This window comes from Condylura cristata, unplaced genomic scaffold (genome assembly GCF_000260355.1).
Source record: "Condylura cristata isolate star-nosed mole 26May11 unplaced genomic scaffold, ConCri1.0 scaffold00026, whole genome shotgun sequence".
In the NCBI taxonomy this organism is placed as follows: Eukaryota; Metazoa; Chordata; class Mammalia; order Eulipotyphla; family Talpidae; genus Condylura; species Condylura cristata.
Window position 1 is genome coordinate 22,129,526 of NW_004567127.1, and position 27,126 is coordinate 22,156,651.

Here is a 27,126-nt window from a genome sequence, read left to right on the forward strand (position 1 = left end):
ACACCTGCTTTTCCTGAGAAGCAGAACTGGTGATGTGTAGGGCGAAATCCACAGGGAGTATCTCTGCTCGCTCAGCTGAGCAACAGTGTCTCCTGTGTCACCCCCACCCGCCATGTCTCCATTTCTGACATTGTTTGACTTTCGCTTGGCCTACGCTTAGGCTGCCCTCATCACTCATGTCTGTGCTGGAGCCTGGCACACAGAGCATTATACTCGGGTGAGAGCTTCCCCATCTGGCTACTCATTTCCTGGCTTTGGAGGAAGGCCATGTTACACTACCCCTCCAGTCTGGGATGTTGGAGGGGGTGCCGGGGAGCACAGGTTCGCATGAGACAGGGGCATATACATATGTTGTATTTTGCTGCCCTTTAAAAGCAAAATTTCTCAGTTCGTGACAGGCTGAGGAAAAGAGAATATTGTACTTCTTCTTTTTTTTTTTTCCTGGCAGAAGTATCTTGGATTCTGGGTGTCGTGCAACTGTATATTTCTCTTATATCAAATTCCTGTTATCTTGACAGGAGGGGAGATAGTTGAAATTCCACTCAACTTTTTTCTCCCTGGTGATTGAGAAACTCCACTCCAGATTACAGGAACTAGAACTTTCTCAAGGATAGCAGTAGCCAATCTGTCCTTCTGGGACATCCCATAAAGCAACAGAGATGCCCCAATAGTGTACTCAAAAGCCATGCACATAGGGAGAAGGCAACATTTCCTCACCTGAGGTTCCTAACTTCACAGAGACCTGGGTGATTGAGAAGCTGCAGTTCTGCGCTTAGCCCAGCCTTGCAGGCCAGACTGCAGCTGTACATTGGCCTTTGGGCCACTGGATAATTTGGCAAAGGCTGAGAGGTTCTCAGGACCCCAGGTTCTTGGACTCATTCCCAATTTCTGGTCTAGATAATAAAGCCGACCATCCTTTGCCAGAAGCTTGTCAAAAGTCTGCACAATTTTTGGAATGCATGTACTTCTGCAGTCCCGGGTGACCCCCAAACTGGAGGGATGCATTCTCCAAGCACCTCTTTTTATTAGCAATCCCCCTGACTGTTCACTCCAGCCCTTTGATGATCTTGAGAGGGTTCAGACTGTTCCACTGACAGCTCTAATTGCTGCTGGCTGCTTAACAAATGAATCCCATTTTTAGCTGGTTCCAACCCCAACGCTAAGAGTCTTTTGAAAGTGAAAAACTAATTTATGAAAATAATTCTTTTGTTCAATGCTATTCCCTTATCTTAGCTGAGACTAAGGTTTCTTTCAGGCCTTCCCAGACACTACTTTAAAATCAATGATGTGTGCTGATGACCACAAGGTAGGGAATGCATGCGATGAGAAAACAAAATTGGGGGCCCAGTCCAGAGTAGGTTTCCCTGCTCCTTTTATTTTTACTTTGAATATACAACTTTTTTCTTTCAAATCACTCCTGTAGCATAGCAATGATTTTGCAGAGCACCATAGGCATAAAGTTGCTGGCTTGCTCATGATTTCTCCCCCTGTTTTTCTAATTCTTTGTTGCTGTTGGCTTCCTCTCGTTTCCAGGCAGTCAATTCGCAGAAAGGACTCAGCTAAGACACGCTATCAGTTCATTTCTATTTATGATTATTGATGTGTAACAATTATCACATTATCTAGATAGTGAGATCTGCTCTATAAATTATAGTGGTGGAGTCAAGGCATTTTAGTTATTTTTGTATGCCTTTATCTGGAGGAAACGCCTTCTTCAAGTCTTGAATTAAGTCCTTTCTAACTTCTCGCTTTGTCCTTCATTATTTGTCAGACGATAATGCACTGAAATTCACATGCTTGGGGAACTTCAACCTGTGCCTTCGAGTAAGATTCTGGGCTTCTGAATTATGCATCCACGCTTATGTGCTGGGTATGTGAGCTCACTTAGGGGGTGCTGTTTACTGCTACATCTGAAGCTTTGAGAGGCCTTCTCTCCACAAAGTTTGTTTGGCCCAGGCCTCTGGGGCTGGTGGGATCTAGCATTTATTCTATGGCCCTGCCTGATTTCCTGTATTGTAACTCTAACTAAAGGTATCAGTTAGAAATGGTACTATAGTGAGGAGGGTAAGACTGCCTTGTAAGGGACCGTTGAAGAAAGTGGAGAAAAGCCAATATTAGAAATGACTGACTTAGGGTAGAAATAATGAAATGTTAATAGGAAGCTATTTTATAGACACAGGTCATCAAAAGATGACTTCCAGTGAGCCAGCTGCACACCAGTCGCAGCATGGGGTTAGTGATACATGCGTGTTTGCCATTCACGAGTCAACAGTTCTAGGGATTGTGTTCATGTAAAAGGAAACATACCAACACAGTCCCTTCTTCAGTACTCAGCTTCAACACACACAGGAAATACTTTATTTTTGTCAGAGACTTGTCGTTTCTTTTACTGATGGGTTCTTGTATGAAAATTACAATATTGTGCTGTAAAAGAACTTGCCTAAGGTGATGTTGCTAAGTGGGGTCACAGCCGAAAACGAAGAGGGCCTTGATTTTTCTCTACTATTATCTATTATTTGGAGTAAAAGCAGAAAACAGAGGTGGAAGTTATTGGCCCAAGGTGGGCTTGCTGAGAACTCTCGTTTTCAAAGATTAGCCAGGCTTTGGGACCATATAACTCTCAGGGGGCTCTAAGAGGTTGTGGAACTGACTGGCTGTACCAGTATCCAGTCGCTGCCCACACCCCCCTCACCATACCCTCCCAGGGAGAGCCGAGTCTGAATCTTGGACTGGTGATATCTCCTCTTCAAAGTCAAGTGAGGGGGTGCTCCACGAGAATCGCTTCTCAAGGTAGGGGTCTCCTGTTGTTTGATACTGTCTTTGCTGGTTGGAAACCTGCTTATGCAGCAGATGTCCTGAGTTATTTCTGGCTCCCCAGGACTTAATAGGATAAAAGGAACTCAGAGAAAGGAGGAAGGATGATGGCTGTCAGGGGGACAAAGGGGCCAGGCCAACTTGCTCAAATCTTAGTTCCTAGAAGTTTCATGAAACAGATTCCACCAGCCGCTGTTAGTTCTCCATGGGAAGAAGCCAGGGGATGGGATGGGAAGCCTCCAAGAAGACCAGGCTTCCTACCACCAGCAGATACCATTGACATCTGGACCAAAATTAAGCCAAAAGAGATCAGCACTAGGCAGACAGGGCCTGCAAAGGCTGCCTGCTTCTCCTCTCCTTCCCCACACCCTCTGTGCTGGGAACTGGGTCTAGAAGAGAGAAGAGAATGGGGTGGCAGGTGTCTACAAGTCAACCCTACCCCTTGTCTCTTCTCCAGGGTACAGTTCTAAATTGTCCCAGGAGGAAGGGAGTGGTCAAGTTGACCACATAGTAAAAATCAGAATTTGCCCCCAGAATTCACACGCCTCAAATGAGCAACTGGGAGCAAAAGTCCACTCAAGCGAAACCTCTTCACTTGGGAATAAGCGGTGAGATGCTGGGTGCACAGCCTTGTGGGAATGGTAATTAACAGGTATGATTGACAGGTTGCCATGAGGATTAGAGATAATCTACCTAGAGTGTCTGGCTCATTCTGAGTGCTCTATAAATTCTTGTAACAGCTATCATCTTGACTCCAAGATGCTACAAATGATGTTATCAAGTTAATAATCACTTTCAAAAATACTCTATTGAATGAAATATTTCAGCAATGAGACAAAAGCCACCATCAGAGGCATTAAAAAGGGAGATTAAAAACAACAATAATGTCCTAAAACAAGAAGACGATAAAAATAAAAAGACCTAAATCAAGGGTATCAATGGACATTTCCAGCAGGTGCTGTGTTGAAGGTGGTCACATCTGGCAGAGACCTAGACTCAAAGAGAGGTGAAGGCTACAGGAAAGCATTGTGGGGAGCTGCCCCATGAGGTAGTTTGCAGGCTCAGTAGGGCCCTCACCCCTGGAAGTCAGGAGTATTTCCCAGCTACAGCAGGAAGTGAAACAGCGCACGCAGTGACTGCAGGGACAGAAAGCTCCTACCTGCTGTTGAAGGGATTCTCTCCAGGAATGATGTGTGTGCTGTCTTTGCCTGCCAGGAGCTTGATGCGGTCGTAGAAGGACTTGACGGCGGGTGAGTCCGTCTGGCCCTGCTGAATGATGTCCAGAGGATCCCGGGACCCCCGGCAGAGCAGGCTGTTCTGACAGGCAGACTGCAGGCAGCAGTCGGGGTCCAGACAATCCACGAGGCCATCTGGAAGGGCAGAGATGGGGTTAGCACATTTCAGGTTCCAGAGCTACCTGGCAGCGCTATCACCTGTGTCCTGAGCAACACGGACCCTTCTCAAGGGCCTGAGATGGCAAGTTTCACATAGCAAGCTGAGGACAACTGCAATATACATGCCCAGAAGATAGAACTGGAAAGGAAGTAATCGAAAATATGCACAACTGGCTATCCCTGGGTGGAGTGCCCTTCTCTTCACTGTCCTTGTTATACCTTCCTAGAAGTTTGACTTTTTTCAGTGTGAGCTAGTTCTCTGTGAGTGGGTGGAGACACAGAAGAAAGACTTTGCTTTTAAACACAGTGCAAAAATATTACCAAGAGCTAGTTCTCAGGGGCCCATGCTTAATGAGAACACAAGCCATAAACATACATGGGACCCAATTAAATCTCTATTTAATGAGGAAGAGCGTTCTTTCCATTCCACCCCTGCTCTTCTATCCCAGGGAGGGTCTTGGACCAATGGCATCAATTGGCATGATGACTTTTACATTTCTGCAGGAAGTCTTGAGAAATGGCTTGGACGTGGCCACCCAGAAGTTACGCCATCACTTCATCCAGCTGCTTCAGTTCTGCTTTCCCTTGTGCCTGTAGAACTCTGAACACCCTGATTTGCTTGCCAGGGTTCTGGGCCATGCATACTTTCCCTGGCCTGATTCCTATCCAGGCTTCCATCATTTAGCATCTATGTACCATCTGTGTTCTGGAAAGAAAACAGTGAACAAAGAGAATGGTGCTGTCTGTCCTGATGGAGCTGGCAGAATAAAGGGGGAACCAGATAAGACACATCCCTCAAGATCCAGTCTAGGTGTGGCCACCTCCTCCAGGAAGCCTCCCTGAGGAGGCCCTGGCTAGGCCAGGTATCCTTGTTATGTGTGTTTATAAGTAAGAGGTTCTCAGAATGGTTCTACATCACAATTTTATAGGGGAGAATTAACAGCCTACTCCAGGTCTCTCCAGGGAGAGCTTCTAGGGTAGCTCCTGGAATCTGCATTTTAAATAAATTCCTCAGGGGAGTGTCAGGCATAATAGATTGTAGAAACAACTGTTGTGAATGCCAGCTTCCTTGTACTGGAATTAATTATCTCTGCAAGCTTGCCTCTCTCTCTGGAAAATGAACTCTTTGAAAAGAACAGTAACTTCTTCATTTCTATAGTCATATCTTGCTTAGTGTTCATCACAGAATTCAGTACCTAGCAGATGTTTGTTGAATGAATGTAAGACCATCTCCCTTTCCTCACAGGTCTGTTAGGGTCATGGATGGGGATGCTCAGAGTAATCTTTGCTTCTTGGAATGGATTAGTTGGTCAACACTTATTCACTCTGCAGGAATGGATGAATACATACTACAGGAGCTTGGAAAATTACTTGTTTGTACCTTCTGGATTTGAGAGCAGGGCATTTTGGAACTGTACTTAGCCTTATGAGAAACATACACTCAAATGCTTGGCCGTGACTTGACAAACACTTGTACCCAAATGCTGAATCAGAGGCTTGGCTGTGCGCTTTAAATTTACTACAGTGTAATTTTTGGGAATTACCCTTTCGTTTGGTTTTGCTAATGAAATTGAAATATGTAATTTCACCAAAGTTCCACTGTAATTTAGCAATTAATGTACAATTATTTTAATGCATTACTTTCTTTTTAGCAAACAAACAAATTAGGAGGCTGCATGTTTCGCTTGGCTTTAAATTACTAAAACTAGCCTCTCATTTTCCACATGGGCGATGCTGCCCGAGGACCTCATAACACATTCAGACTCACAAAATTTCCCAGAAACACAGGCACAGGAGAATGTGCAGGCATGTCTGCTTTAAATGTAGAGACTTAGGAAGTCAAGGCTCTGAGCCTTGCAGCCTGATGCACTGGTTGAGCTGGGCACTTGCTGGAGTCTGGCAAACCCCAGTCTCTAGGAATGAAGCTGGGAATCACAGCTCCGTGCCAGGCTGATGCCAGGACACTGTTTTAGATGCACATTCAATAGATTCCAGGGCCTGTGACAGAAAAAGAAAGGGCACGGAATAAAAGCAGCACATACTGCCTTTACCGTCACCCTCCACAGACTGGCTTTACCAGGCGGAAGGAATCCACCACCTAATACCTGTTTCTGATTTAAAAGTACCCCACTGAGCTATGTTGCTAGAGCTTTACTCAGCAATAGCTGGAACTTCTGAGGTGAGGAGAAATCTACTGCTATTAGCATGATAGATTTCTTCAGGGTTGTCAGCCTCTTCCCATTAGGAGTTCCATCCATCTCTGGTAGCCTTTCCCTCCAGAAACTACACATGTCCCTCACCCCACAACTTCATTTACCACCCACTCCAGATAAACAGCTTGAGGTCCTCATCAGGCCTAGAAAACCTAAGCCAGTTCACCTACAGAGCACTGAATGCTCCCCTCCCACAATTCCTAGTCTGCGGTGTGTTTTGGGCTTGTGCCTACTTCCAAAATCTGGACCTCATGTTTCTCCACTGTTTTTGTTGATTCTGGGTTTTTAATTCAAGGGCCTGTCTGGCAGGTGATGGCCTACAAACACATCAGCAGTAGCAGATGGTGAATGTTAAAGTGGGGGGGAAAAAGGTTATGAATTATTTCCTCCTATGTATTTACGTTTACCTGCTCTGGTGATTGTGCATTTGGGGTCCCAGCCTTTATTAAGTGTGGGTGTGCGTTCTGCCAATTATGACCTCATCATGTTGTGTGATTATGGGCTCTGGCTGCCAAACACTGTCAGACGACACTGTGAACTTTAAATTGGCACTCCAATCTCCCAGTGGCCTGTCAGTCATGAGAATCGCATCTTTATGCCAGCATGCCCTGCGTATGGAGCCTGACATGGCAATCTTCAGTAAATTACCCTGTCACTGACAATCTTGCCGTTATCTCGCAAACAATCAAGCAGGCAATCAAACTGTTCTGAATTGCCAGTTCAGGACCCGAGAGACTGCCGACGTCTCCATTCACCAGTGGCGCAAAAGCCGCCCAGCCCTCCTATGACACGGGATGATTTCTTTTTTTGCTTTATCTACTCATTTGTCTGGTTGGTTTTTGCTGGTGAAGTGGGTTGGGAGGGAGCGGTCTACAGTGTCCTGGAAGAGGGGCCCGTCTGACTCAGCAGTTAGGGGACAGTGGCCCCGGCCTTCCTATGGGGCCCACCTAGGGGTCACCTGGTGGCCTATTGCAACATCACTTCACTCTGGAAATAGTCTAAGTGCTTTCTGTGTGACACATGATAACTCACTGCCTTGGCTGTGTTCCACATGCCTACGTCACGATGATGATGTCATGATTTCATAGAAAAACGGCTGTGGAGAGCCTTGGTAGAAACTACATGTGAGGCATTCTTTTTTACGCTTTCGATAAAGAACTTTAGAGAAAATCTTCTAGAACAGGTCTGGCAACGAAGCAGAAATCAAGTTAGTGCTAAATGGGATCCTCTGGATTAGAATTCCCAAGGTTAAAAGTTAAAAGGTCTACACGGCATCAGAGGTAAGAGCCTGCCTGGCCTGTGGACTCAGATGGATTTGGGTATGAACCTTATCTCTGCTAGTCCCGGGCTGTGGGAGCTTAGAGAGATAATCACTGCTGCTGAACCTCAATTTCTGTGCCTTTAAAACCAAGTAGTAATAGTGCATATATTATCAGGTTACGTGATAGGGAATAAGTGAATTGCAATATGGAATATCAGCCTGGTTTTTAGCAAATGTTCAGTGAACTTTATGCATTACTACAACCAGAAACTCCCTGAAGTCTTCAACTTTTTCAGTTTATAAAAGCTGGATGTGAAAATTAATGAAATTACTATTCCCTTATTAGATTTGTTCACTGGTATGTGCTGTGGGTTGGCTGGGTCTTGGCAAGAATGCTATTTGCAAAGAGTGATCAGTGAATAATAACAGATGCTATGGACCAAACAGGGTTTACACATATCCTGGATTTAAACCTTCACAGCAACCCCACCAAGCAGAATAATGTCATCCTTAAATTGCAGACTCTGGATAAGGGTGTCTGAGTTTGAATCTCCTCTTGGCTACTACCCAGTGGCTGACCTTTTAGCAATGAACTGCTGTTCCTCAGTTTCCTGAATATACATAATGAGGATGACAACAATGAAAATGCAGAAAGAGGATGAAACCAGTCATTTCACATCTGGGGAAGTCTGGTGGCCTGGAGATTTAATCGCAGCTGAAGGTCTGTCTATTCCTACCACTGGGAAAGAATTTGGTTGGTCGAAATGAACATTTGAGAAGGAGTCAACAGAAGAAACAAGCTATTTGGGAATTCATTCCCAGCCACACAGGCTGCAGAGGACACTATTTGTGAGATTCAAGCCCCTATGCAGCTGTGTACCTTTGGCATAAGTGACACTTAACTTCTGGACTGGCTACAGGTTTGTGTAAGCTGCTTCCAGTCCCTGCTAAATTTGCTCTGCTAGATTTTTTTTAAGGATCCCCTAAATTGCCCAGAGATTTAACCTCAAAGCTTTAACTGAACACTTATTAAGAAAGCTACACTCAATAGGGCGGGGCCATGGGGAGCTGGCTGTGGAAATCTATGGCAGACATGTAGGTATTTCAGATTTACTGAAACAGGCACATCTTTTCTGCTCAGAGAAGACTGGCTGAGTCCTTGCCTCATTCCTGTAGACAGGAGGGCTCTAGGGTTGAGGATGTTTGTTTCATTACCCTTTCCCTTTGACCTTAGCAAACTTGGAGCTTATGAAGAATCTAGAAGGACACATTTTGTTCAATTTCGGGGGCTTTTTATCCCTGTAGGTTGGTGTGCAAGTGACCACCTCTACAACCTGTGTGAATGCTCCAGCATTCTTGGGTATTAAAGACTTTGGAGACATCTAAATTTACTTGTTTCTCATTCATTTTGAGGCAGGCTGACACAAATCAACTTCAATGATTCCAGGTACCATGGAGAGCTCTGCTGGAGTCTGCAGGTTTGGAGCTGGTGAGCAGCTGAGATTTAAAACACCTGTTCCTTCCAGATGATGGCTTGATGACAGGTGCCACTAGCCACTTCATATATCACCCCACCCCTTGTTGGATCTTAGAGCAGATTGGATAAATGTGGGTTGTGGTGAGGACATGCTGGTCCATTCATAAGGTGGATGTTCAAGGTCACAAAAATCATGATAGAAAGTTAGACAATGCAGTGGTCTTTCTGAAGAGGTACTGGCAGGGAAAGAGTGCAGGGGACTGTCTGGCACTGGGAAGTTCTAGACCTTCACCTTCATCTATCTACACAGGTGAACGTATACATAAAAGCATTCATCAAGGTGTCCACTTAAGGTTATACACATTATGGACTTGATGTAAAGGGTGACTTTCCGCAGGATATCAACCTCTCTGTGCTTTATTTTCCTCTCCTGTGAAGTGGGCATGATGTGACATTGATGCTGATGACACCTCACAGGAGTGCTGGGAGGATGAACTGAAGATACCGAGACAGTCAGCAACTTGTCATCAGCTCTGTTCCTCTGAACAATTTTCAGTTTCTTCCTTCTTTCTGATTCTTCTTGGCATCAGGTAGGTTTGTTGAGCATAAACAGGAAGGTACTTGCCAAGTTCTTATTTCCCGAAGAAAAAAACATGGAACCCAGGTGTGAACCCAATCATTCCTAGGGCCATTTTTTTTGAAATCAGTTAATGATGGGAAGGTGGAAAATTAATGAAGCAGTGGAGAGAAGGGAGGTAGTAACAAGTTTGGGCAAGAAGGAATAAACCTGGTGTTGCTTGCTCTTTGTGATGGAAATAAGGAGATCGATGGGGGAGGGGAACTGGAGGGCACTTTCCACTCTGCGGGCTGGCAAAAGCCACAGGCTCCTGAACTGTCATCAGAGACTTAAAGTGGTTCTTGAATAAAATGAAAGATAGCAACTATAGTGATTATGTTGCCTTGGGAGATACTTTGTTTTTGAAGAGGGGTCTTGTAGCACCCTGTCTGAAATGTGGCGTGCCCCCTGGAAAACACTTTTTCTCTTGGATCTCTGTCTACATAAACAATTTGAGTCACTCCAAGTCAGCATAGCAACATCATTCTGGCATCCTGATCTCACACCATCTTGCAAAAGAAATACTCCTTCAGCCAGCAGAAGAACTCTACTTGCCAAACTGCCCTCTAGAATTGGGATTGGGCCACTGGACTCTGAAATATCTCATAGACACAAAACCTCAAATACTTTTGGGCATCTGGTCAAACCTATATGCATGGTGTTGGGGATGAGAGATGGTAAAGGAACTGGGAACATTCTCCAAAAGAGAAATAGGGATCAAGGTTCAAGTGGGCCTGTGCTCAGTCTGGGATGCTCCATCCACACAATGATTCTGACTCTGGTCAGTCCCTACCACTAGAGAAGCACTTAGAAAATTTCAAGAAGGGCATCCCAAAGTTTAGGCACCTGCTTGCCCAGGGTGGTACTGGGCTCTTGATCCAGTTACATGAATAGCAAAATAATACAGGTTTTAGAGTCAGAATGATCTGGTTTTAATGTCTGGTCTGTCATTCATATCAATGTAAACTTGGCAAGAGACTGAACCCCTATGACTCAGTTTTTCAATCTATAGAAAAGATTTGATTATGCCTACTTTATCGGAGAGTACAGGGATGCTGTAAGATGGTGCATATCAAATGAGATGATCATTTAATACTGAGGAAGGGCTCAATAAATGGAGGCTACTCTTAACGATTTATCCGCCTCTCTACTAGGGAAGGGCACTGTTCCATTTGCATTTTACCCAATGCCTGCTGACAAGTTGGAAGTGAGGGATAATTGAAAGTATTCTGGCTTGATGTAACTAAGAAGTGAAAGGAACGGGCAAGGCTGACTTGATTTAACCTGGCAATATGAGATTAGTTCTTCATTGCCTCTGTTAGGTCTCCCGCATTGCCAACCTTTTAAAGCAATAGATTGGCTGACAGGGTGCTCATTTGGGAAGTTTCAGCTGCCATTAATACCCAGGCTGCCTGATGGACCGTTGTTCTATAGCTGTCCGCTCTCCCTGCCCTCCTCCCTTGCCCCAACCCAGCAACCACCATTCTTAAATATTACAAGAAATAAAACTGTATTTGTACTCTATCTGGAAGGTGGTTTGGAAGCATTCCTCTTGCTTCCTGCCAACTCTTTTTGTCAGCCTCTGAGTTCCAAGGCCAGAGATCCTTGCCCCAAAGCACCTTTCGGCTTTTCTTAGGACTTAGAAATGGAAGATCAATCATGTCTGACCAGAGATCTGGCAGAGTGGAGGCCCCGCTGAGAGCTCTTTGCTGGCTTTCCTACTCAGGATGGATGTGGGAAAGAAAGCAAAGTCTGCGTAGGAAAACCCAATCACGGTTACAAAAGGCAGGGATATGATCTGCCTAAGACATCACCATAATATGACTGATTACTTTAAACTATTGGGACAGCTGGTAGACCTCACATTCCAGGAGTGGGGCATGTAAGAAATATGATGACACTGAGCTTGTGGTGTGTGTCCAGATATTTTGAGGAATGGCTTTTCATTAAAAAAACCAACAAATGGACAAAAACAAAAGAAACACCATCAATGAAACCTTCTCTAATATACTCCAACTCTAACTTCTATCAGAATCACTGCAGACCTTGCTGATATGCAGACTCTTTAACTCTGCAGGTATATTCTAACTCTGTGGGGTGGCACTTGAGAGCCAGCACTTCTAACAAGCTCCAAGAAGAGACCTCCATTGTTTTTCTGAGCCTCAAACTTCCAAAACTTAGGGAGTAAAACCAAGTTGTATTTTCTGAGCACATGACCTGAAATCATCTGAATGATGTTAGTATGCTGATGTTGGTATGTTGGTTAAGTCGGTTCCTCTATAGCAGGGGCTTCCCAGAGCCTTTGCTATATGAAGATGCCTTGTGAATTTCTAGTATTACAATGGAGCTTATAGCATTTTGTGGCCATGGCCCCCTCTTGAGGCCCAGTCTAATGCAATGTAGGTTGGGAAGTTCCATGAGACCTTAACCTAGGGCTCTAACTTTGGGGACTCTAAACCTAGACCATCTAAACTTTCATCCACTTAATAGGCATAAGTGGCAGCATCATGTTTGACTGACCTTATTATAAAGTGCTTGCTTTTGAGTGATCAGCTCCAACACAAACCACATCATTGCTACTAGCACTTTAGCTCAGAGCTCTTGTCCTTTGGTGCCCAGAACCTCCCAGGCCAATGCATTTTAGCACAAGGACCCTGTGGAATCCTGGGAGCAGGAGGAAGAGGGCAGCCAGTCTAACGAGAGCTAACAGTTGGCATTTGAGAGAAGCTTACTAGGTCTCAGGCACCACATGAGTACTTTTCATGCCCCCTTCATTAAATCAACACCAGATCTGATGTTGTTTGCAGATGAGGAATGGGAGATTTAAAAAGAGAGCAAAGAAGTCATTAAGACCAGGCAGGATGGGGTTTTGAACCCCGTCTGCTGCTCTGGCAGCCAAATCCTACATGAAGTTGCCATGGGAGATTTGTTACCATAAAATACTCTGAGTGCCCAACACGCAGGGGCTAATTGCGCCTGCCACCATCACGAGCTTTGTGCCTGTGCCAAGCTCTTTAATCTAAGGCAGGACTAGATCAAAGAGAGGAGGAACCATTTAAATAGATATTGGAGAGCAATTTTTTCTTTTGAAAGCTGGGATACAGAATGTTTCAAATTAGTTCCTAGCTCTAGCCACAGAGGACTGTGCACCCCTCTGCCACCATTCCAGCTCCCTGGCTTTCCCAGCTGAAGCCTTGTAACCTCACACAGTCCTCATCCAATAATGCTCCCAGGATGCTCTGAGGTGGGTGTTAAGAGCTCTGTTTTGTAGCTAAATGAGAAACTCAGAGAGGCTGAGACACTTGCCCAAGGTCATACAGCTAGTAAATGATGGAGAAGTGATTCCTTCTCTGGATGCCCACCTCCAAAACTAACACCGTGGCTTCTACTCAAGTCTTCACAGGAGCCTGCAGTTAATCTTAGACATATAAAGGTACCCTGTGAGAGCTGTAGGATTTCATTTTCTAGCTCTTGCGTTTTTTCTCTCTTGCCTCTCCTCAATCCAGACAGACCCTCTGGGAATAGTGATCTCACTTGATCCACAACTCTCCTGCCCAGACCTCCCTGACAAGACTCCATGGCAGCCCCTCCCCCTTGTTCACTTGGGGCTAGCCGTCATGCTTTTTAAACGTGGGGGATTTCTATCCAGCCCACTGCTGTCGCGCTCCTTTTCTGTTACAAAACCAACAGCAACTGAGAGCCGGGGCCTCTGACCCCAGCCACTGATTTCCCCACATGCTCGCCCTCTGCCTGCTGTTTCTGGCCTTGCTCAGCTAGGCCTGCTCCCCTCTTCTGCCCTCATCAACCTCCATTTCAAAGAGCCCACTGGCAGGTCAGACAGCATCGAGCTGTCGGCCAGTGGTGTCCAGGCCTGGCAGGGGGTGGTGGCCTGGTGGATGCCAGTGGGTGACCTGCTGGGCCCCTCAGAGAGAAAAGGGACTGTCACCACTGATACCATGGAGCAGCAGGTGGGAACAGTTCCTTGTTGCCTGAGGATACCTATCTCTGGGGAAGTGGGAGGAACGACCCCAGAATTGGGAGAATTAGCAGGGGCATGATGCCTGTCCTCTGGCTGCAAAAAGAAGTACCCCAGACTGCTGACTGGAGCAGGGACCCGACTCAGCCATCACCCAAGTTTCCTGCTGGTTTAGGGACATCAGAAGCACTAATTCCTAAACATGGCCACAGCCCCACTCCTAGTATTCCCTGGAGATTTTCTCATTGGTTCTTCCTAGCCACTCCATGGTGCAGGTACAAGGAGTCAGTGCTGTCAACGAGGATCCCTGGATCTGGAGATCTGCAAGCTATTAGCTGTGTGACCTCGGGCTAGTTACTTTGCCTCTCTGGGCCTCAGTTTCTTCATCCATAAAATGGAAATAATAGTCACACTAGCTTCCTAGGGTTGTTGTAAAAAGATTGAAAAGCCTCATCCATATGCCTGTAGCAGAGAGTAATTGTTTATTCCCACCCTGCAGGTAGGGAGCGTGGGGCATGGAGCAGGCTGCTAATCGCCTGACTTGACTGATGTCAGACACAGCTAGTGAGGGAGTGGTAGAGCTGGTATTCATACACATAGTGGGCCCCAGCCTGGGGCCTGCTGATCTTTCCTTCAGCTCCATACCATACTGGGCAAGCTATTTTGGGATTTGGGGTTCATTTAGGGCAGCCATTTCTGCCCTTCCTCTTGTGTTAGGGGTTAGGGAGCTTGTGTATCCACTGCCATAAGCCTGCAGGAAGTCAACACCAGGTGAACAAAGACAACAGCAAAGATCCACCGAGCAGAGCCACTGTTCAAGGCTTACTGAAGAGAAATGGATTTCTCTTTCCATTAATAAAATGTTCTCGCTGTATATAGTGACTTGAATGTCATTGCCTGTATGAGTGCTTTTTAATCTTAAAACGAAATTTGTGTATCCTAAGGTAATCTACTGGGTGAAAGACAACTGCTTCCTAATGTAGATACTTCTCCTTAAAGCTGCCATTCATTCAATACACTAAATAATGAGTTGACCAAGAGCAAGGAGGACCCTGTGGTGGTAGACCTAGATCCCACAGGGGAAAACAGACAATCAATGCATCGCCCTGTTACAGACCTTGAGAGAATAATAGTGTGTTAGATAACAGCAGCGCAGAGCCTGGGGAATGAGAGAGGGAGGATCAGATGGGGATGCCAGGCAGGGCTTCTCTGTAGAAATGTTTGGGCAGAAAATAAATGAAGTGAGAAAACAGGTCATGGAAACATCTGGAGGAAGAGTGCAGGGTAGAGGATCGGAAAGGCAGGTACAAATACCCCGGTGGGAATGTATCTTGCAAATTGTAGGAACAACAAGATGGTGGGGGAGGGGCTGAGGGCGCACTGGAAGGGGATCAGAGAGGAAGCAGGGACCCTCTTGTGCAGAGCACACTCTAGGAGATGAGGCCCCCTGGGGAAGTGTCAGTAGGGGCCTGCCTTTTATTTAATGTTGATTATCTTTACTGTTTAAAGGCAATTAACGCCACCATTCAGTGTTAAAATTCCTATAAACATATATTACAGGAGAGATTATGAAATCCTCCCAAACACACAATATGGTATCAAGATGGATCTGACTTTTAAAAGCAGCCTTCTGATTGATCTCTGTGGAACAGTCTGGAAGCTGGAAGACAAATAATCCAGCCTAGCAATGCTGGTGACATGATGTGGGTACAGGAGCAAAGACCTCAGAAACCTGGCCTGAGTGATTAGGAAGAGAGTGGCGGGTCCAGGTAGGGCAGAGTCCGTGCATTGCAGCTGCCCAGCAGCCCCTGCACAGTCAGGAGGTGCTGGCACTGGTGTCGTGCACGAGGGGACGCAGACGTGGCCAAGGACCGGGTCTGCTCCCCTGAGGCAAGTGCTTTACAAGAGGTGGGCAGCTATAGGGCAGAGTGGAGAAGCTTAACTCCCACGGCAGGGTCCCCCTCTGTATCTCTTCTCCAAGGACTCCCATCCCCTCCTTCTTCCTGGCCCCAGATCTCAGGTTGGACTCTCCGGAGAGTCTGATACACAGCTGTTTTCAGAAGGGAATGTGGGTGAAGGTGTGCGAGATGCTCAGTACTGGGACAACTGTGCCTTAATCCCAGCGCTCGACTGCTTGACTTTGGACACGCTGCACCTAGCATCTCAGTTTCCTGGGCAGTGGCCTGTTGTCCAATTGGCACTGAATTTTAAGATTTCTGCAGCTCTATGCAGGCCAGACTGCACATGTGAGCAAGTCGCCTTGTCCATTTCACCCTTGTCCAGCTGCTGGGTCTGGTTCAAATGGCAGAGTAATCTGTCACTACTCTGGAGGGCGACTGTGTCACTTTGCAGGCAGCACAACATAGAAAAAACTGTGCTTGAGTTAGAGCTACAAAACCGGGCTCTGGCCCAGATCAGTGGAACTCAAGGAAGTTTCCTTCCCTCTCTAGCTTTTGTAGCTGCGGGGGCTCTATTTTAGCCTTTACACTGCTGACGGCAGGATGCCCATACCCGATAGAGGTAGCGTCCCTCAGAGCCAGGACATCACCTCTGGGCTGTACTTGTAGCACTGGCTTGGCAGCTTCAGGATGACCTTGAGGAGGGGAGAAGAGAGGGAATTCTCTGGGGAAGGTTTGGTTTTCCTGGTGAGCAGGAAAGAGAGCTTTGGGGCACACATTGCAGCTTCCTTAGTTCTGGCCCCTCTCCAACCCCTGAGAGTTCTTGGCTGAGAAGATGGAAAGTCAAGAGACAAGAGCACAGGCCCTGGGCAACTGCTCTGGCTGCACTGTGAGAAGGCCTGGCTATTTAAAGTGCAATTGTTCTACTTTCCCCTTCTCGCCCCCTGGCATCTCATCATGTAAGCACTTTGTGGCAAAAGTGCATTCCCAATCCAAAACTGGGAGAAAGCTAAAACCAATTGCAATTTTCCAGAAAGCAGCAGAATAAACCTTTTTGAGGAGTGGAGCGTCCCAGACACCTGAAGTATGCCTTATTCTGAAACACACATGACATTGACAGGCCACACAGAGCCCAGAGGAGGGCTCCTGGCCTAGGTTTAAATCCTGGGAGCTGTATTGCAGAACTGGAGCCTGGGGAAGCCTGCACCTCTTTGGCCCTCAGCTTCTGTGTCTGCATACAGGTTCTCAGGACTCTTACAGGCTATTGTCACGACTACTTGGGCAGTGTGGGTTAGGCCTTGACACTGGTCTGGCCCCTGATGAATGCCAGTGCATCAAACCATTGTATCAATTCAATGCCTCTTGACTGTTCGGATCCCTCACGTGGACTCCAAGTGTTTCTGTAACACATTTCCCAACACTGACATGACGGACACTTATGGTGGGGTCACTCCTTGCTGTGATGGTTGTATTGTGTCTGAAGGAGATTCATCAGCATACGGGACTCCCCCCACAAGATGCCAAGAGTGCCCTCGCCCCTCCTCCATGCCATGACTCATCAATGTCCTCAGACATTGCCAGTGGTCCCAAAGAAAGCAAAGCTGCCCTAGGTTGAGAACCACAGGTTCGGGCTGAGGGGAGGATTATGGGAACAACAGGGCCCATCCTCTCGCCATGATTCAAGCATGGGTCATGGAAACCAAGGGCGCTTGTTGCTGCTGCTGAGTGTCTCTGGTCAAGGCCAACACACGGGACATCAGCTCATGACACAAATGTTCCTTCTCTGCCACCAGCCAAACCTGTTTTGATCCTTCAATTCCCTAACCTACCTCTATGGCGATTTAAATTATTATTATTATTATTATTTTGCAGATTATACACTTTAATCTCTAATGAATGTTTGATTTGTCATCTAATCAGGGAAAAAATATAATCCCTTAAGAGACACTTAATAAAGACTTGATTAGAAGAACTGAAGGTGCTATGTTAGGTAAACTCATGAACTTTAAATACCTTTTTGTTTTTCCCAACAAATTCCAGTCAGAGAAATTTTGGGAAAAGGCTTTTACTGGGAAAGCTTTATCGTTCAGGTGATTTTTCCTGAGGCCTCTGTACAAATGCACAGATTCTCAATCTGTTGGAATCCATTTCAGAAACAACTTCCAAGTTTGGTCTGTGTTTCAGGAGAAAGACACTGGTTGCAGAGTGGAAGCACGTGTGCCAAGAAAGATATAGATGGGGCAATTAAGGAATGTGACACTTGGTGGGAAGGAAATATCAGTGTGTGATGAGAGACAGGCAGCTGTGGACCTCTGGGGTGACAATCAGCCTCTTTGCGGGGGTGGGGGTGGGGGCAGACCTGGAGCGGAGGGCCAGAAGGACTGGAAGGAGCCAACCAAGCAAAACACCCAGGTCAGATCATTTCTGACCCAGCAAACGCCCTAGATGGTTCTAAGCTTAGCATGTGTGTGTGTGTGTGTGTGTGTGTGTGTGTGCGTGTGCGTACACACTAGTTGGAGCAGAAGCAGAGTGGCCATGGGGTGTGGGGTGAGGCTACAGGAGAGAGTCAGGGGACATCAGCGAAGGTCCTCTAGGCCAAGGTGAAACATTCGATTTTATTTCAACTGCATGAGAAGTCCTTTGAAGTCATGGTGTGATGACTTCTCATTTCAAACTCTCTTGCTAGCTGCTGTGTGGAGGAGGGCACGGGCAGGACCCACAGGACACTCACTGGTAGCTTATTCCCATTGCGGGTTTCCCTGGATATCTGCAAGGAAACTGCACCCATTGGGTATTATCTGATAGGTTATTTTCTGGTGTGGGAACTCTCAAATATTTTTCCCATACAAGTTAATGGTTGTCAACACCCCAGACCTCCCGAAATAACCAACCGAATCATTCCAAATAGCAATGTTCCACTTCTAGAGAACAGGGGCATCTGAAACCCAGTGACTATAAAGCTCAGCACATTTCTCGGTGCACGTAAGTTCTTGAAAGTCTTACTGGTACAGTTTTTATAAGTAACGGAGAATGGATTATATCTTTTTTAAAAACTTCAATAGAATAAAAAAAGTGAAGCTTTAATGTTCGAAACAGATGATTCACCAGTCAAACATGCCCAGGAAGTCAAAGCTCTTATTTTATCTGGAAGATCCTTACTAATTTTAACCCCTGCTGCCAAGTGCTCCCCCAGGATTTCAGTTCAGGTTACTTCTGGTTCTCTCCCAAAGAAGAAAGACCCAGTGCCTGGCCAGATGGCATTAGAACCAAGGCCAAGTTCTCTTCCTCAGCAGTAGATATATTGCTTTCCTCTCTGGTAGCTAAGCAGGGATTCTTGTTTATGGCTCCAGCTACATTTGCCATAAGGTCTTTGGACTGCAAGGGGAATCCTCATCCAACCCAATTAATAGAGCAGTGTCGCACCCTTAAGCTGCTCCCCACCCAACCAATCCATCAACATGATTTGCCCACATTAATCAAGGCATTTACAATGGGTTCACCAACTTTATCCCTCACTGGATGAAGAGACTGGACTATCTGGATTTGAGAACCATAACTCTTCCGGAGCCCCTGAAGTCCAGAGCTTGGCTCTGCAGAATGCACAGACAAGGTGAGTTATTAATTAACAATTGAGATAAATGCCAGAACAGCATCCCTGAATCATGTCAAACCAATTTGGATGACCAGGCACTGGGTCTTTTTCTTTGGGAGGAGGCAGTGGGCGAGGGGTGGATTTTGGCCTGTTACAAGTGCTTTGGACAGACTCCAGTGTTATTTCTCTTCATTTAGACCTGGCTGGAGTATCTGAAGCTCAGGCCAGCATCCACATCTCTCAACCCAAGGCAACCCTCCTTTGGAGCAAAACAAGGCCTTGAGCCTTGCAGATGGAGGTGGGCTGGGAAGTCCTACTCTGAAGAGCAGTCTGAATGAGCCTTTAATTTAGGGAGGGGAATATAGATGCTACTGGGGGACCCAGGAGCTCCCATCAAAGATCACTGATTATACAAGTCAGTGGCTCTAGGGGCTCTCTAGGGAGGTAGACTGAAGACTTTGGGCTTAATATCATGATGGGCTTTTTCTTTCTCATGTCTTGTGGCTGACATCCCTTTCCATAGTGGCTGCTTCTCTGTGCTCCCACCAAAGTGCTCCACCTCATTGTTATCAGAACTAGACTGTGACAACCACAGCAACCAGAATGTATTAATACATCTTATCCTGTCAGATGGATGTGAGCTCTTTGCTGACATGTCTGAACATTTCCAAAGGTCTGTTTCCAATGCCTCACATTTAATAAACCTTGCTCAACTGTGTCTTTGAAACCATGGATGGATAGATGGATGGACAGATTCACATCCCTATGAGAGAGTTAAAGACTTCTAAAATTTTGAAACATAGCAAATGTTGGTGAAGTTGCAGTGAAAAAGGAACTCTTACTACAGAAGGAAATGCAAGGGTTGGTATAGTCCCTGTGGATAATGGTATTGATTTCTTAGAAAATGGAAATTCCACATGCACTGGAAATACCTGTTAGGTATTTATCCAAATAATATGAATGCTCTAAAACAAAAATATTTCTCTCTGCCTGTGCTCATAGCAGCACTATCTTGTAATTATCAACTCATGGAACTAACATAAGTGCCCCTAAACAAAGGAAGGTGTAAATAATTTGTGGAATATATATTCAATGGAATACTACATAGCCTTGAAAAGGGATTAATTAGTACCATTTGGGACAAAATGGATGGATATCAAGGTGATTGTGTTAAATGAAATAAACCAAAAAGTGAAAGTCAGATACTGATTGGCTTCACAGGCAAAATATAGTAGGAATAAATCTTGAACTCAGAGAAAGAAGATAATAGCTAGCAGAAGGAACAGAGAGGTGGGAAAGAACAGAGAGAAGGTGTGAGAGAGGAAGATAGATGGGGCCTTGGCATGGGTGATTTGGTTGAGGATGAGTGGAACATGTGCACATATGGAAAAAAAAAACTGTAATCCCACAAATGAAAAAAAAAAAAAGGGAACAAATATCAGTTATCACTTCAACTAGGAATAGAAAATATTTCTAAACTATATGAAAGCTATTTACCCAGAAACTTAAGATGAACCAGTGTTCATTTCCCCCCACCCTCAACTGTTTCTTCTTAAGATAAAAGCCCCCTCTTCTCACTTTACTCCCTTGGGTTCGGAAAAGTCTCTAGGTCAGTGTTTAGGGCCAGGTATTATGATCTTGGGTTGGGTCAGTCAGACTCTGAGGAAAATACTTACTTAAACAAGTTTTGCTCAACACATGTTCTGTAACACTTGCATCAGGATCCTCTGGGGTGCTTGCTGAAAATGTAGATTCTTGGATCCCATAACTGACTTTAGAAATCAGAAACTCAAAAGTAGGGGCATACAAATCTGATTTTTGAACAAGTTCTGCAGTATGGCTATGCAACTGAAATTTGGAAAACACTAGTTAGAACCTCAATGATTCTGTGAGCCAATGAGTGGTGGGCTCCATCTACTTGGATTCTTGAATATTACGTTACCATTCATAATGTGAGCGCATCCTGTGAGCCAGGTACCTTATATAGCGTGTTTTATACATTGTCTCACTGAAACTTTACCCCAGGTAAGGCAGGTGTAGTAACATGCTTTTTATACAGACAAGGAGACAGAGACTGAAAGGTCAATGTGATTTGCAGAAGTGGGGAGCAAAGACAGTCCTGAGTCCTGGCTTAGCCATCATGAGGTGACAGTGTCAGCCATTTTGGAAGCCAACAAAGTGACAGGACAGGAGCAAAGCATGTGACATTCAGTGTTGTGTATAGGCAGATGCAGAGGGGATGAGCACAGCTCCCAGGGAGGACTGTGCAGCTCCCAGAGGGGATCCTGAGACCAGGTCCCTAAGGAAAGCCCTCCTCCTCCTCCTCCCCCCACTTCTACCCTAAGGCTTGGCCCAGAGACTGGGCAGGGTGACATACAGGATTCCACAGGCTTTCCCAACAAGACTCCCACGCTTTCTGGAAAGGATGGGAGCTGGGCTTTATAGAGACAGAGCGCTGGGCTCGACTGCATTCTGGGGACCAAGGGGCACAGGAAAGCAGCCAGAACTGTCTTTCCAGGCCAGACGGTTTAACAACGCCTTCTCACCTCAAGCTTCCCGCTTTTAGAGGAAATCTGCACCCTTTCTCTTACCCCTGGCTGTGATGAACTAAATCTCACACCTCTGTCTTGGTGGTGATAATTAAATATTATCCGCCTGTCACTTGACGCACATGTTGTGTGTATTCTCAGACTTTAATGAGCTGGTATTTGTCTACTGTAAGCAAAAATATTTCTTTGAATCTCTTCTCTTTCAAATTGGGGTGAGCAGTTCAAGTGAAGATCTCTCACTATTAAAAAGGCAGTCGGCTTGCTGGCATGACAGCAGGCACCATTTCCACTTGTTTTTGGGGGGGACTATGGCAGGTAAAGCTCATCCCATCAGAACCAACTTTTGTTTCTTGAGGCTACACTCATGGCCACAGGGCTAAGGTTTGAAAAGACTTTGAAAGTGAGAACAAGTGAGGGACAGCCTGAGGCAGCTCTTTGCCTTCGGGTTTTTCACAAGCATCACACAATAGAAGAAATATTGGGGTGAAACTGTTCTCCATTCTTCCAAGCACTTAGCTACTACTATGCTAGATGCAAAGGAGAGAACTCAGTTCATCTGTATAATTCAAAGATTCCCATTCAAGGGTTCGCAAAGACAACCTGCATCAGCTAACACCTGGAAATGGACAAGCCGTTCATTGCTCGCAGCCAACCCCAGACCTCAGAGTCAGAATCTCTGGGTATGAGTTCCGGGTTTGCTGGAAGTTAAGGTTTCAGAGCAAACGCTGTCTGCTAAGCACTGGGCCGAGGTCCTCTCGGTGAAACCTAGGTTGAAGAGACTGTTGAGGGCTTGAAATATCTAAACCCATGTTTGCATCTATATGGGCCTCAGTTTAAAATCAAAACCACACATGGCTTTAAAATGAGGTTGTTTGTTAAGAAATGAAGAGCATTCCTACGTGGGAAAATGAACGGCCTCTTCCAGCCCACTTTGGAAAAGCACTCCATTATTCCTCCATTCATGAGGTTTATTACAAATGTGTCCGCCACAGCTGCTGCCCGAGCCTGCATTCATGTTCTGCCTGGGTGCCTCTTCCCAAACCCCTGCTGGGTTTAGAGGCTCTCAGTACCCACCTCCCTGAGAACTCCCAAAGCAAAACAGAGCCTGGGGCAGGACCCTGCTCCCCACCCCAAATGCACCGAGTGGTGATATAATTAGTGTGCTGCAGAATTGGATCTGGAGTTGATGAGAAGCCACTTTAATATTTATCAATAAACAGCAAAGTGCTTAGCACACCTCCTAGGGAAGTAATTAACCATAAAAAGGATACTCTGTGCTGAGGAATCTCCTCCAAAAAAAGAACTCAGTTAATTGTGAATTGCTTACGCCAGGTGAGAGAGAGTCAGTGTCTACCTCTCTCACCTGACATAAGCAACTCTGAATTAACTGGGAGTTTCTTTTTATAAACACCATGCAGGGGCTTTTTTTCTTGGTGGTTAATTACTTCCTTGGGAGGTATGCTTTAATAGTTCCCATAACAAGGCCATTATTGTCTTTAGCATAATCACTGCCTCATTTGCTTTTGTGTCCTGCTTCCTGAAGCTTTGCCTACTCCTGCCAGGAGGGCCCCAGTGGGCTGCTGGGCAGTGCTGAGGTCCCCGGGCCAGCAGTGCCAACTGCCTCTGGGGCTGTTTCTCCACTGTAGGAATTTCCTTTCCACGGGTGGAAACCAGGATCCGCACTTGGGATGTGGGGAGCACAAAGCATAGTGCCCCAAAGCTGAAATCTATCCTGACATCAGTCCTGATCTCTTTCTACCTGTCGCTTAGCTGCCAGCCAAGTTGATTTTCCAACATGCCAGCTTAAACCAGGTAATATCTGACACCTTTGTGACAATGCCAAGAGGAACCTCTTTTTTGCTAGCAATTCTGCTTCTCTAGAGTAAACAAGACCAGCAACCCAGGTCAAACCCCAAGGTGTCCACACGTCAGTAGGGCGTGACTGCCGGCCCGTATGTGGACAAGGCCTTCAGCCATCCCTTGATCCTTCTATGCCCCTGACTGCTACACCCAGTGAGCTCCTGTCAGACTTCGAGTTCTGCACGCCAGCTCATTCCCTGGCCAAAGGAATTCAACTTTGTTTCGTTCTCCTGAGCCCCACTTCCCAAACATAAACCCATTCCCCAGGTCTAAGGAGAGGGAGTGCTGAGTCTTGGGGTCCTCCTCCTTCTAGTTGATCTGGCTCACTTATTGTTGGCATTTATGTCTATCGGGTAGATTTCTCACTCACGCCTTTGGGAGATAAGATCCCCCACCTCTCTACTCATGTAGTATTTCCCTTTCAGCTGCTGACACCCCCTTATTCCTCAAGAGGGAAGGGGGCTGGGATGGCAGCTCCTTTCTGGAAGGGGAAGAAGCTGATCTGTAAGCAACTGCCTTGCTGGGTGAAATCTCGAGGGACCAGAAGCCAAACAGTGAAGCTTACCAGGAAAAGGAGTGTGATTTTGACTCTCTCTTGGAAAACAAGATGTATTGTATAGTTAGGCCTTGCCTTGCGCAAAAATAAATTAAAGTGGCTTCCATTTTGGCTCTGATTCCAGAATGTAAGTGAATGAATGGGAGTTCTGGGAATGACATCAGGTCTTTAAACTTTTCTGGATAATATATGCCTATCTGTGTGTGTACAACTGTTTATTTAAAAAGCATATACATCTACAACGGCAATAAGATTATAGCAATTGTAAAGTGTCTATTAAATGGATGGAAAATAAAAAAAACCAGAATTTAATACTTTCATTCATCCCCCTGACAGATGGCACCCCACTGTGGACACCACTGAAGCTGGCCCCTAGGACCCTGAGGCCAGGGACTAATAGTGATCTGCATGTGGAGATGATGTAAATACATTTTTTTTTTACATTGAATAATTTGTTAATCACATAGTCTGCTCTGATAAATTCTGTCCAGTTAGTAATTTTGGTAGAGCTGGATCCCACACCTGTTCTAACATTTGAGTAGCATTACTTGATATTCTTAACAAGTCAGGTAACCCAGATGCTGCCTCCACACCACCTAGCCTCGGAATTTTAGTACGCTATCTGGTAATGCAGAACAGCATTGAGAAGTGGGGACGCCAACTTGCCCCAGTCAGAGAGCAGATATTTAAACAGTCAGCTCCCTGCTCTCTGTCCAGCTACCCCCATGTACCTTGAAGGCAAAAGCAACCTCAGACAAAACACAGTTCCGTTATGGCTACATTCTGCTAACACCTCATGCTTTGACAGTGACGTCTGAATTCCATATAACCACGAAATATTCTTTATCTTTAGAGTTTTACCCCCCAAATCATTAAAAATGTAACACCTGGGCCCTCCTAGTGGCGCAGTAAGTTAAAACACAGCACTAAGAAGCTAACGTCACTTTAGCATGAGTTCGATCCCCGCCCCATCCCCCAGAGGTGACCCACATGGCACAGCAGACCTCTCCTAACCTGCCCACTGCTCCCCTCAGCGGTGTACTTGTCATTTGGACTGTTCTGCTCTCTGTCTCTGGTGAATCCTCTTACCACCACTGCACCTCTGGCCTGTACCCCAGTTCTGTATGCATAAATAAACAAATCTTTAAAAAAAAAAAAGTAACACCCACTTCTAGTTATAAGGCTGCAGTCTGCTGGCACCAGTTAGAACACAGCCTGGGAGTCAAAGTTGAATTGCAGCCTGATTTTACTATTGGTGGTGAGTTATCTTTTAAAAAGTTACTTAACTGCTCTCCAAGACTCAGTTTCCTCATCTGTCAATATTATCTCAAAGGATGAAGAGCTGCAACCCAATAAAGTCTCAGCGCAGGGGAAACTCACACTGACACCATCACCCTGTTGTGTGTGTGTGTGTGTGTGTGTTTTTCCCTCAATTTCCAGCTCTGAAAGGTTTGGCAGGATCATTCACCCCTAGGCAGAGCTCGGGGTGCCCAGCTGCCTTTCTGTGGCACTGTGTACTTGAGAATTGGAAGCCAGCACCAAACCTCAGGGCTTCCAGCCCCAGCTCCAGGAGTCCCCACTGGCCTGTGGACAACGGACACCCATGTGCTGCTGCATTTCTTTCAAAGGAAATGTTGCAACATTTCGCAATAATTTAGGGAGACTTTCAGGAAAAACGACTCATGACAAAAGTATATGCCGCGCTCTGCTCTTGAGGGGCCGGGAATTAGAAGACGCTTGCTCACCTCCCTCATTATCCTTGTTATCAGCACAGGAGGTTTCCATGGCAACGTTGCATCCGGGCCCTCTCCAGCCGGTCTGGCAGACACACTGCCAGCTGTTCTGACCCAGTGTGCATCTCCCGTTGCCGTTGCACAAATCGGGGCAGCCATCTGGTTGGAGAAATGGAGAGGATGAGAAGGAGGGACGTGAGGCCGCGCTGGGGTCGCAGGGGAGCCATGCAGAGGGCAAAGTTGCAGGGCGGCCTCTGGGCGGCCGCCGAGGAGGGCCAGGCCTGCCTTTCAGAGAGTTGGGGAAGCAGGCGACACATGCAGGTGCAAGACAAAGTGGGGGTCCCAGATGCAGGGGGTCCCCAATGACACTGACCTGTATGAAGGGGTCTGAGGCAATCAAAGTGGGGAATATTCCAGAAAACTAACCCAGTTCTGAGCTTACAATGAGACTAACTAGGCTGTTATTTCTAGCCAGTGACTCAGGATTCATGCTACCTCAAAAAAAAAAAAAAAAAAAAAGCCTAAAACAACAACAAATCTTTTCTTTTAGAAGTGCCTTCCACAGGAGACAGTTCTTTATCAAGCCAGAATGGAGGCAAAGGGCCTTACATCTTTCAGCATTCTAAAGATATAGTTAGATAAGATTAGCACGGAATTCTCAAGACCAAGCACTAGAAGGTTCTGCGTGGGCTTTTGCATACTTTTGTAATCTAATGGATGGTCCTTTTTTATCTGAGGGTTCAGCCACCTGTGGTCAACTGTGATTCAAAGATAGGTATAGAAAGCAATCTGGGGAAGGAGACCATATTCATGTAACTTTTATTAACAGAGCATGGTTACAACTGCTATGATTGGCCAGTGTTAATCTCTTACTGCTTACACTGTGCCTAGGTGTGCATGTCCAGGAACAGACAGTATATATGTGGTTGGGCACTATCTGTGCTTGCATGGGGGGCTTGGAATGTGTCCCCCCCAGATAGGGTGGGCTGCTTTGTTGAAGAGGTGCTTTAACAGTGGCTGCTTCCCGCCTGCTCACCTCAGTTAAGGCATGATTTAAGAATACTTCAGGGTGAATGCAACGGAAGAGGAGGTGCTGAAGGCACCCCACTCCACCCAAGGGGATGGTATTTGATCCATTCTGATTTTGCGGGGTTTTCCTTTCTCTGTGTGTGTGTGTGTGTGTGTGT

The 27,126-nt window shown here is 46.0% G+C and overlaps 1 protein-coding gene across 2 annotated transcripts in view; it reads right to left on the reverse strand.

Annotated features, from left to right (window-relative positions):
• The window catches only part of TENM2 (teneurin transmembrane protein 2), an 895,709-nt gene that overhangs the window by 63,742 nt on the left and 804,841 nt on the right, over positions 1-27,126 (reverse strand). For both annotated transcript variants that reach the window (XM_004689796.2, XM_012730132.1), the window contains 2 exons: positions 25,952-26,098; positions 3,974-4,184 (listed from right to left, as the gene is read on the reverse strand). In XM_004689796.2, coding sequence (XP_004689853.1) covers positions 3,974-4,184; positions 25,952-26,098 — 358 coding nt within the window. The remainder of the gene's footprint in view (positions 1-3,973; positions 4,185-25,951; positions 26,099-27,126) is intronic.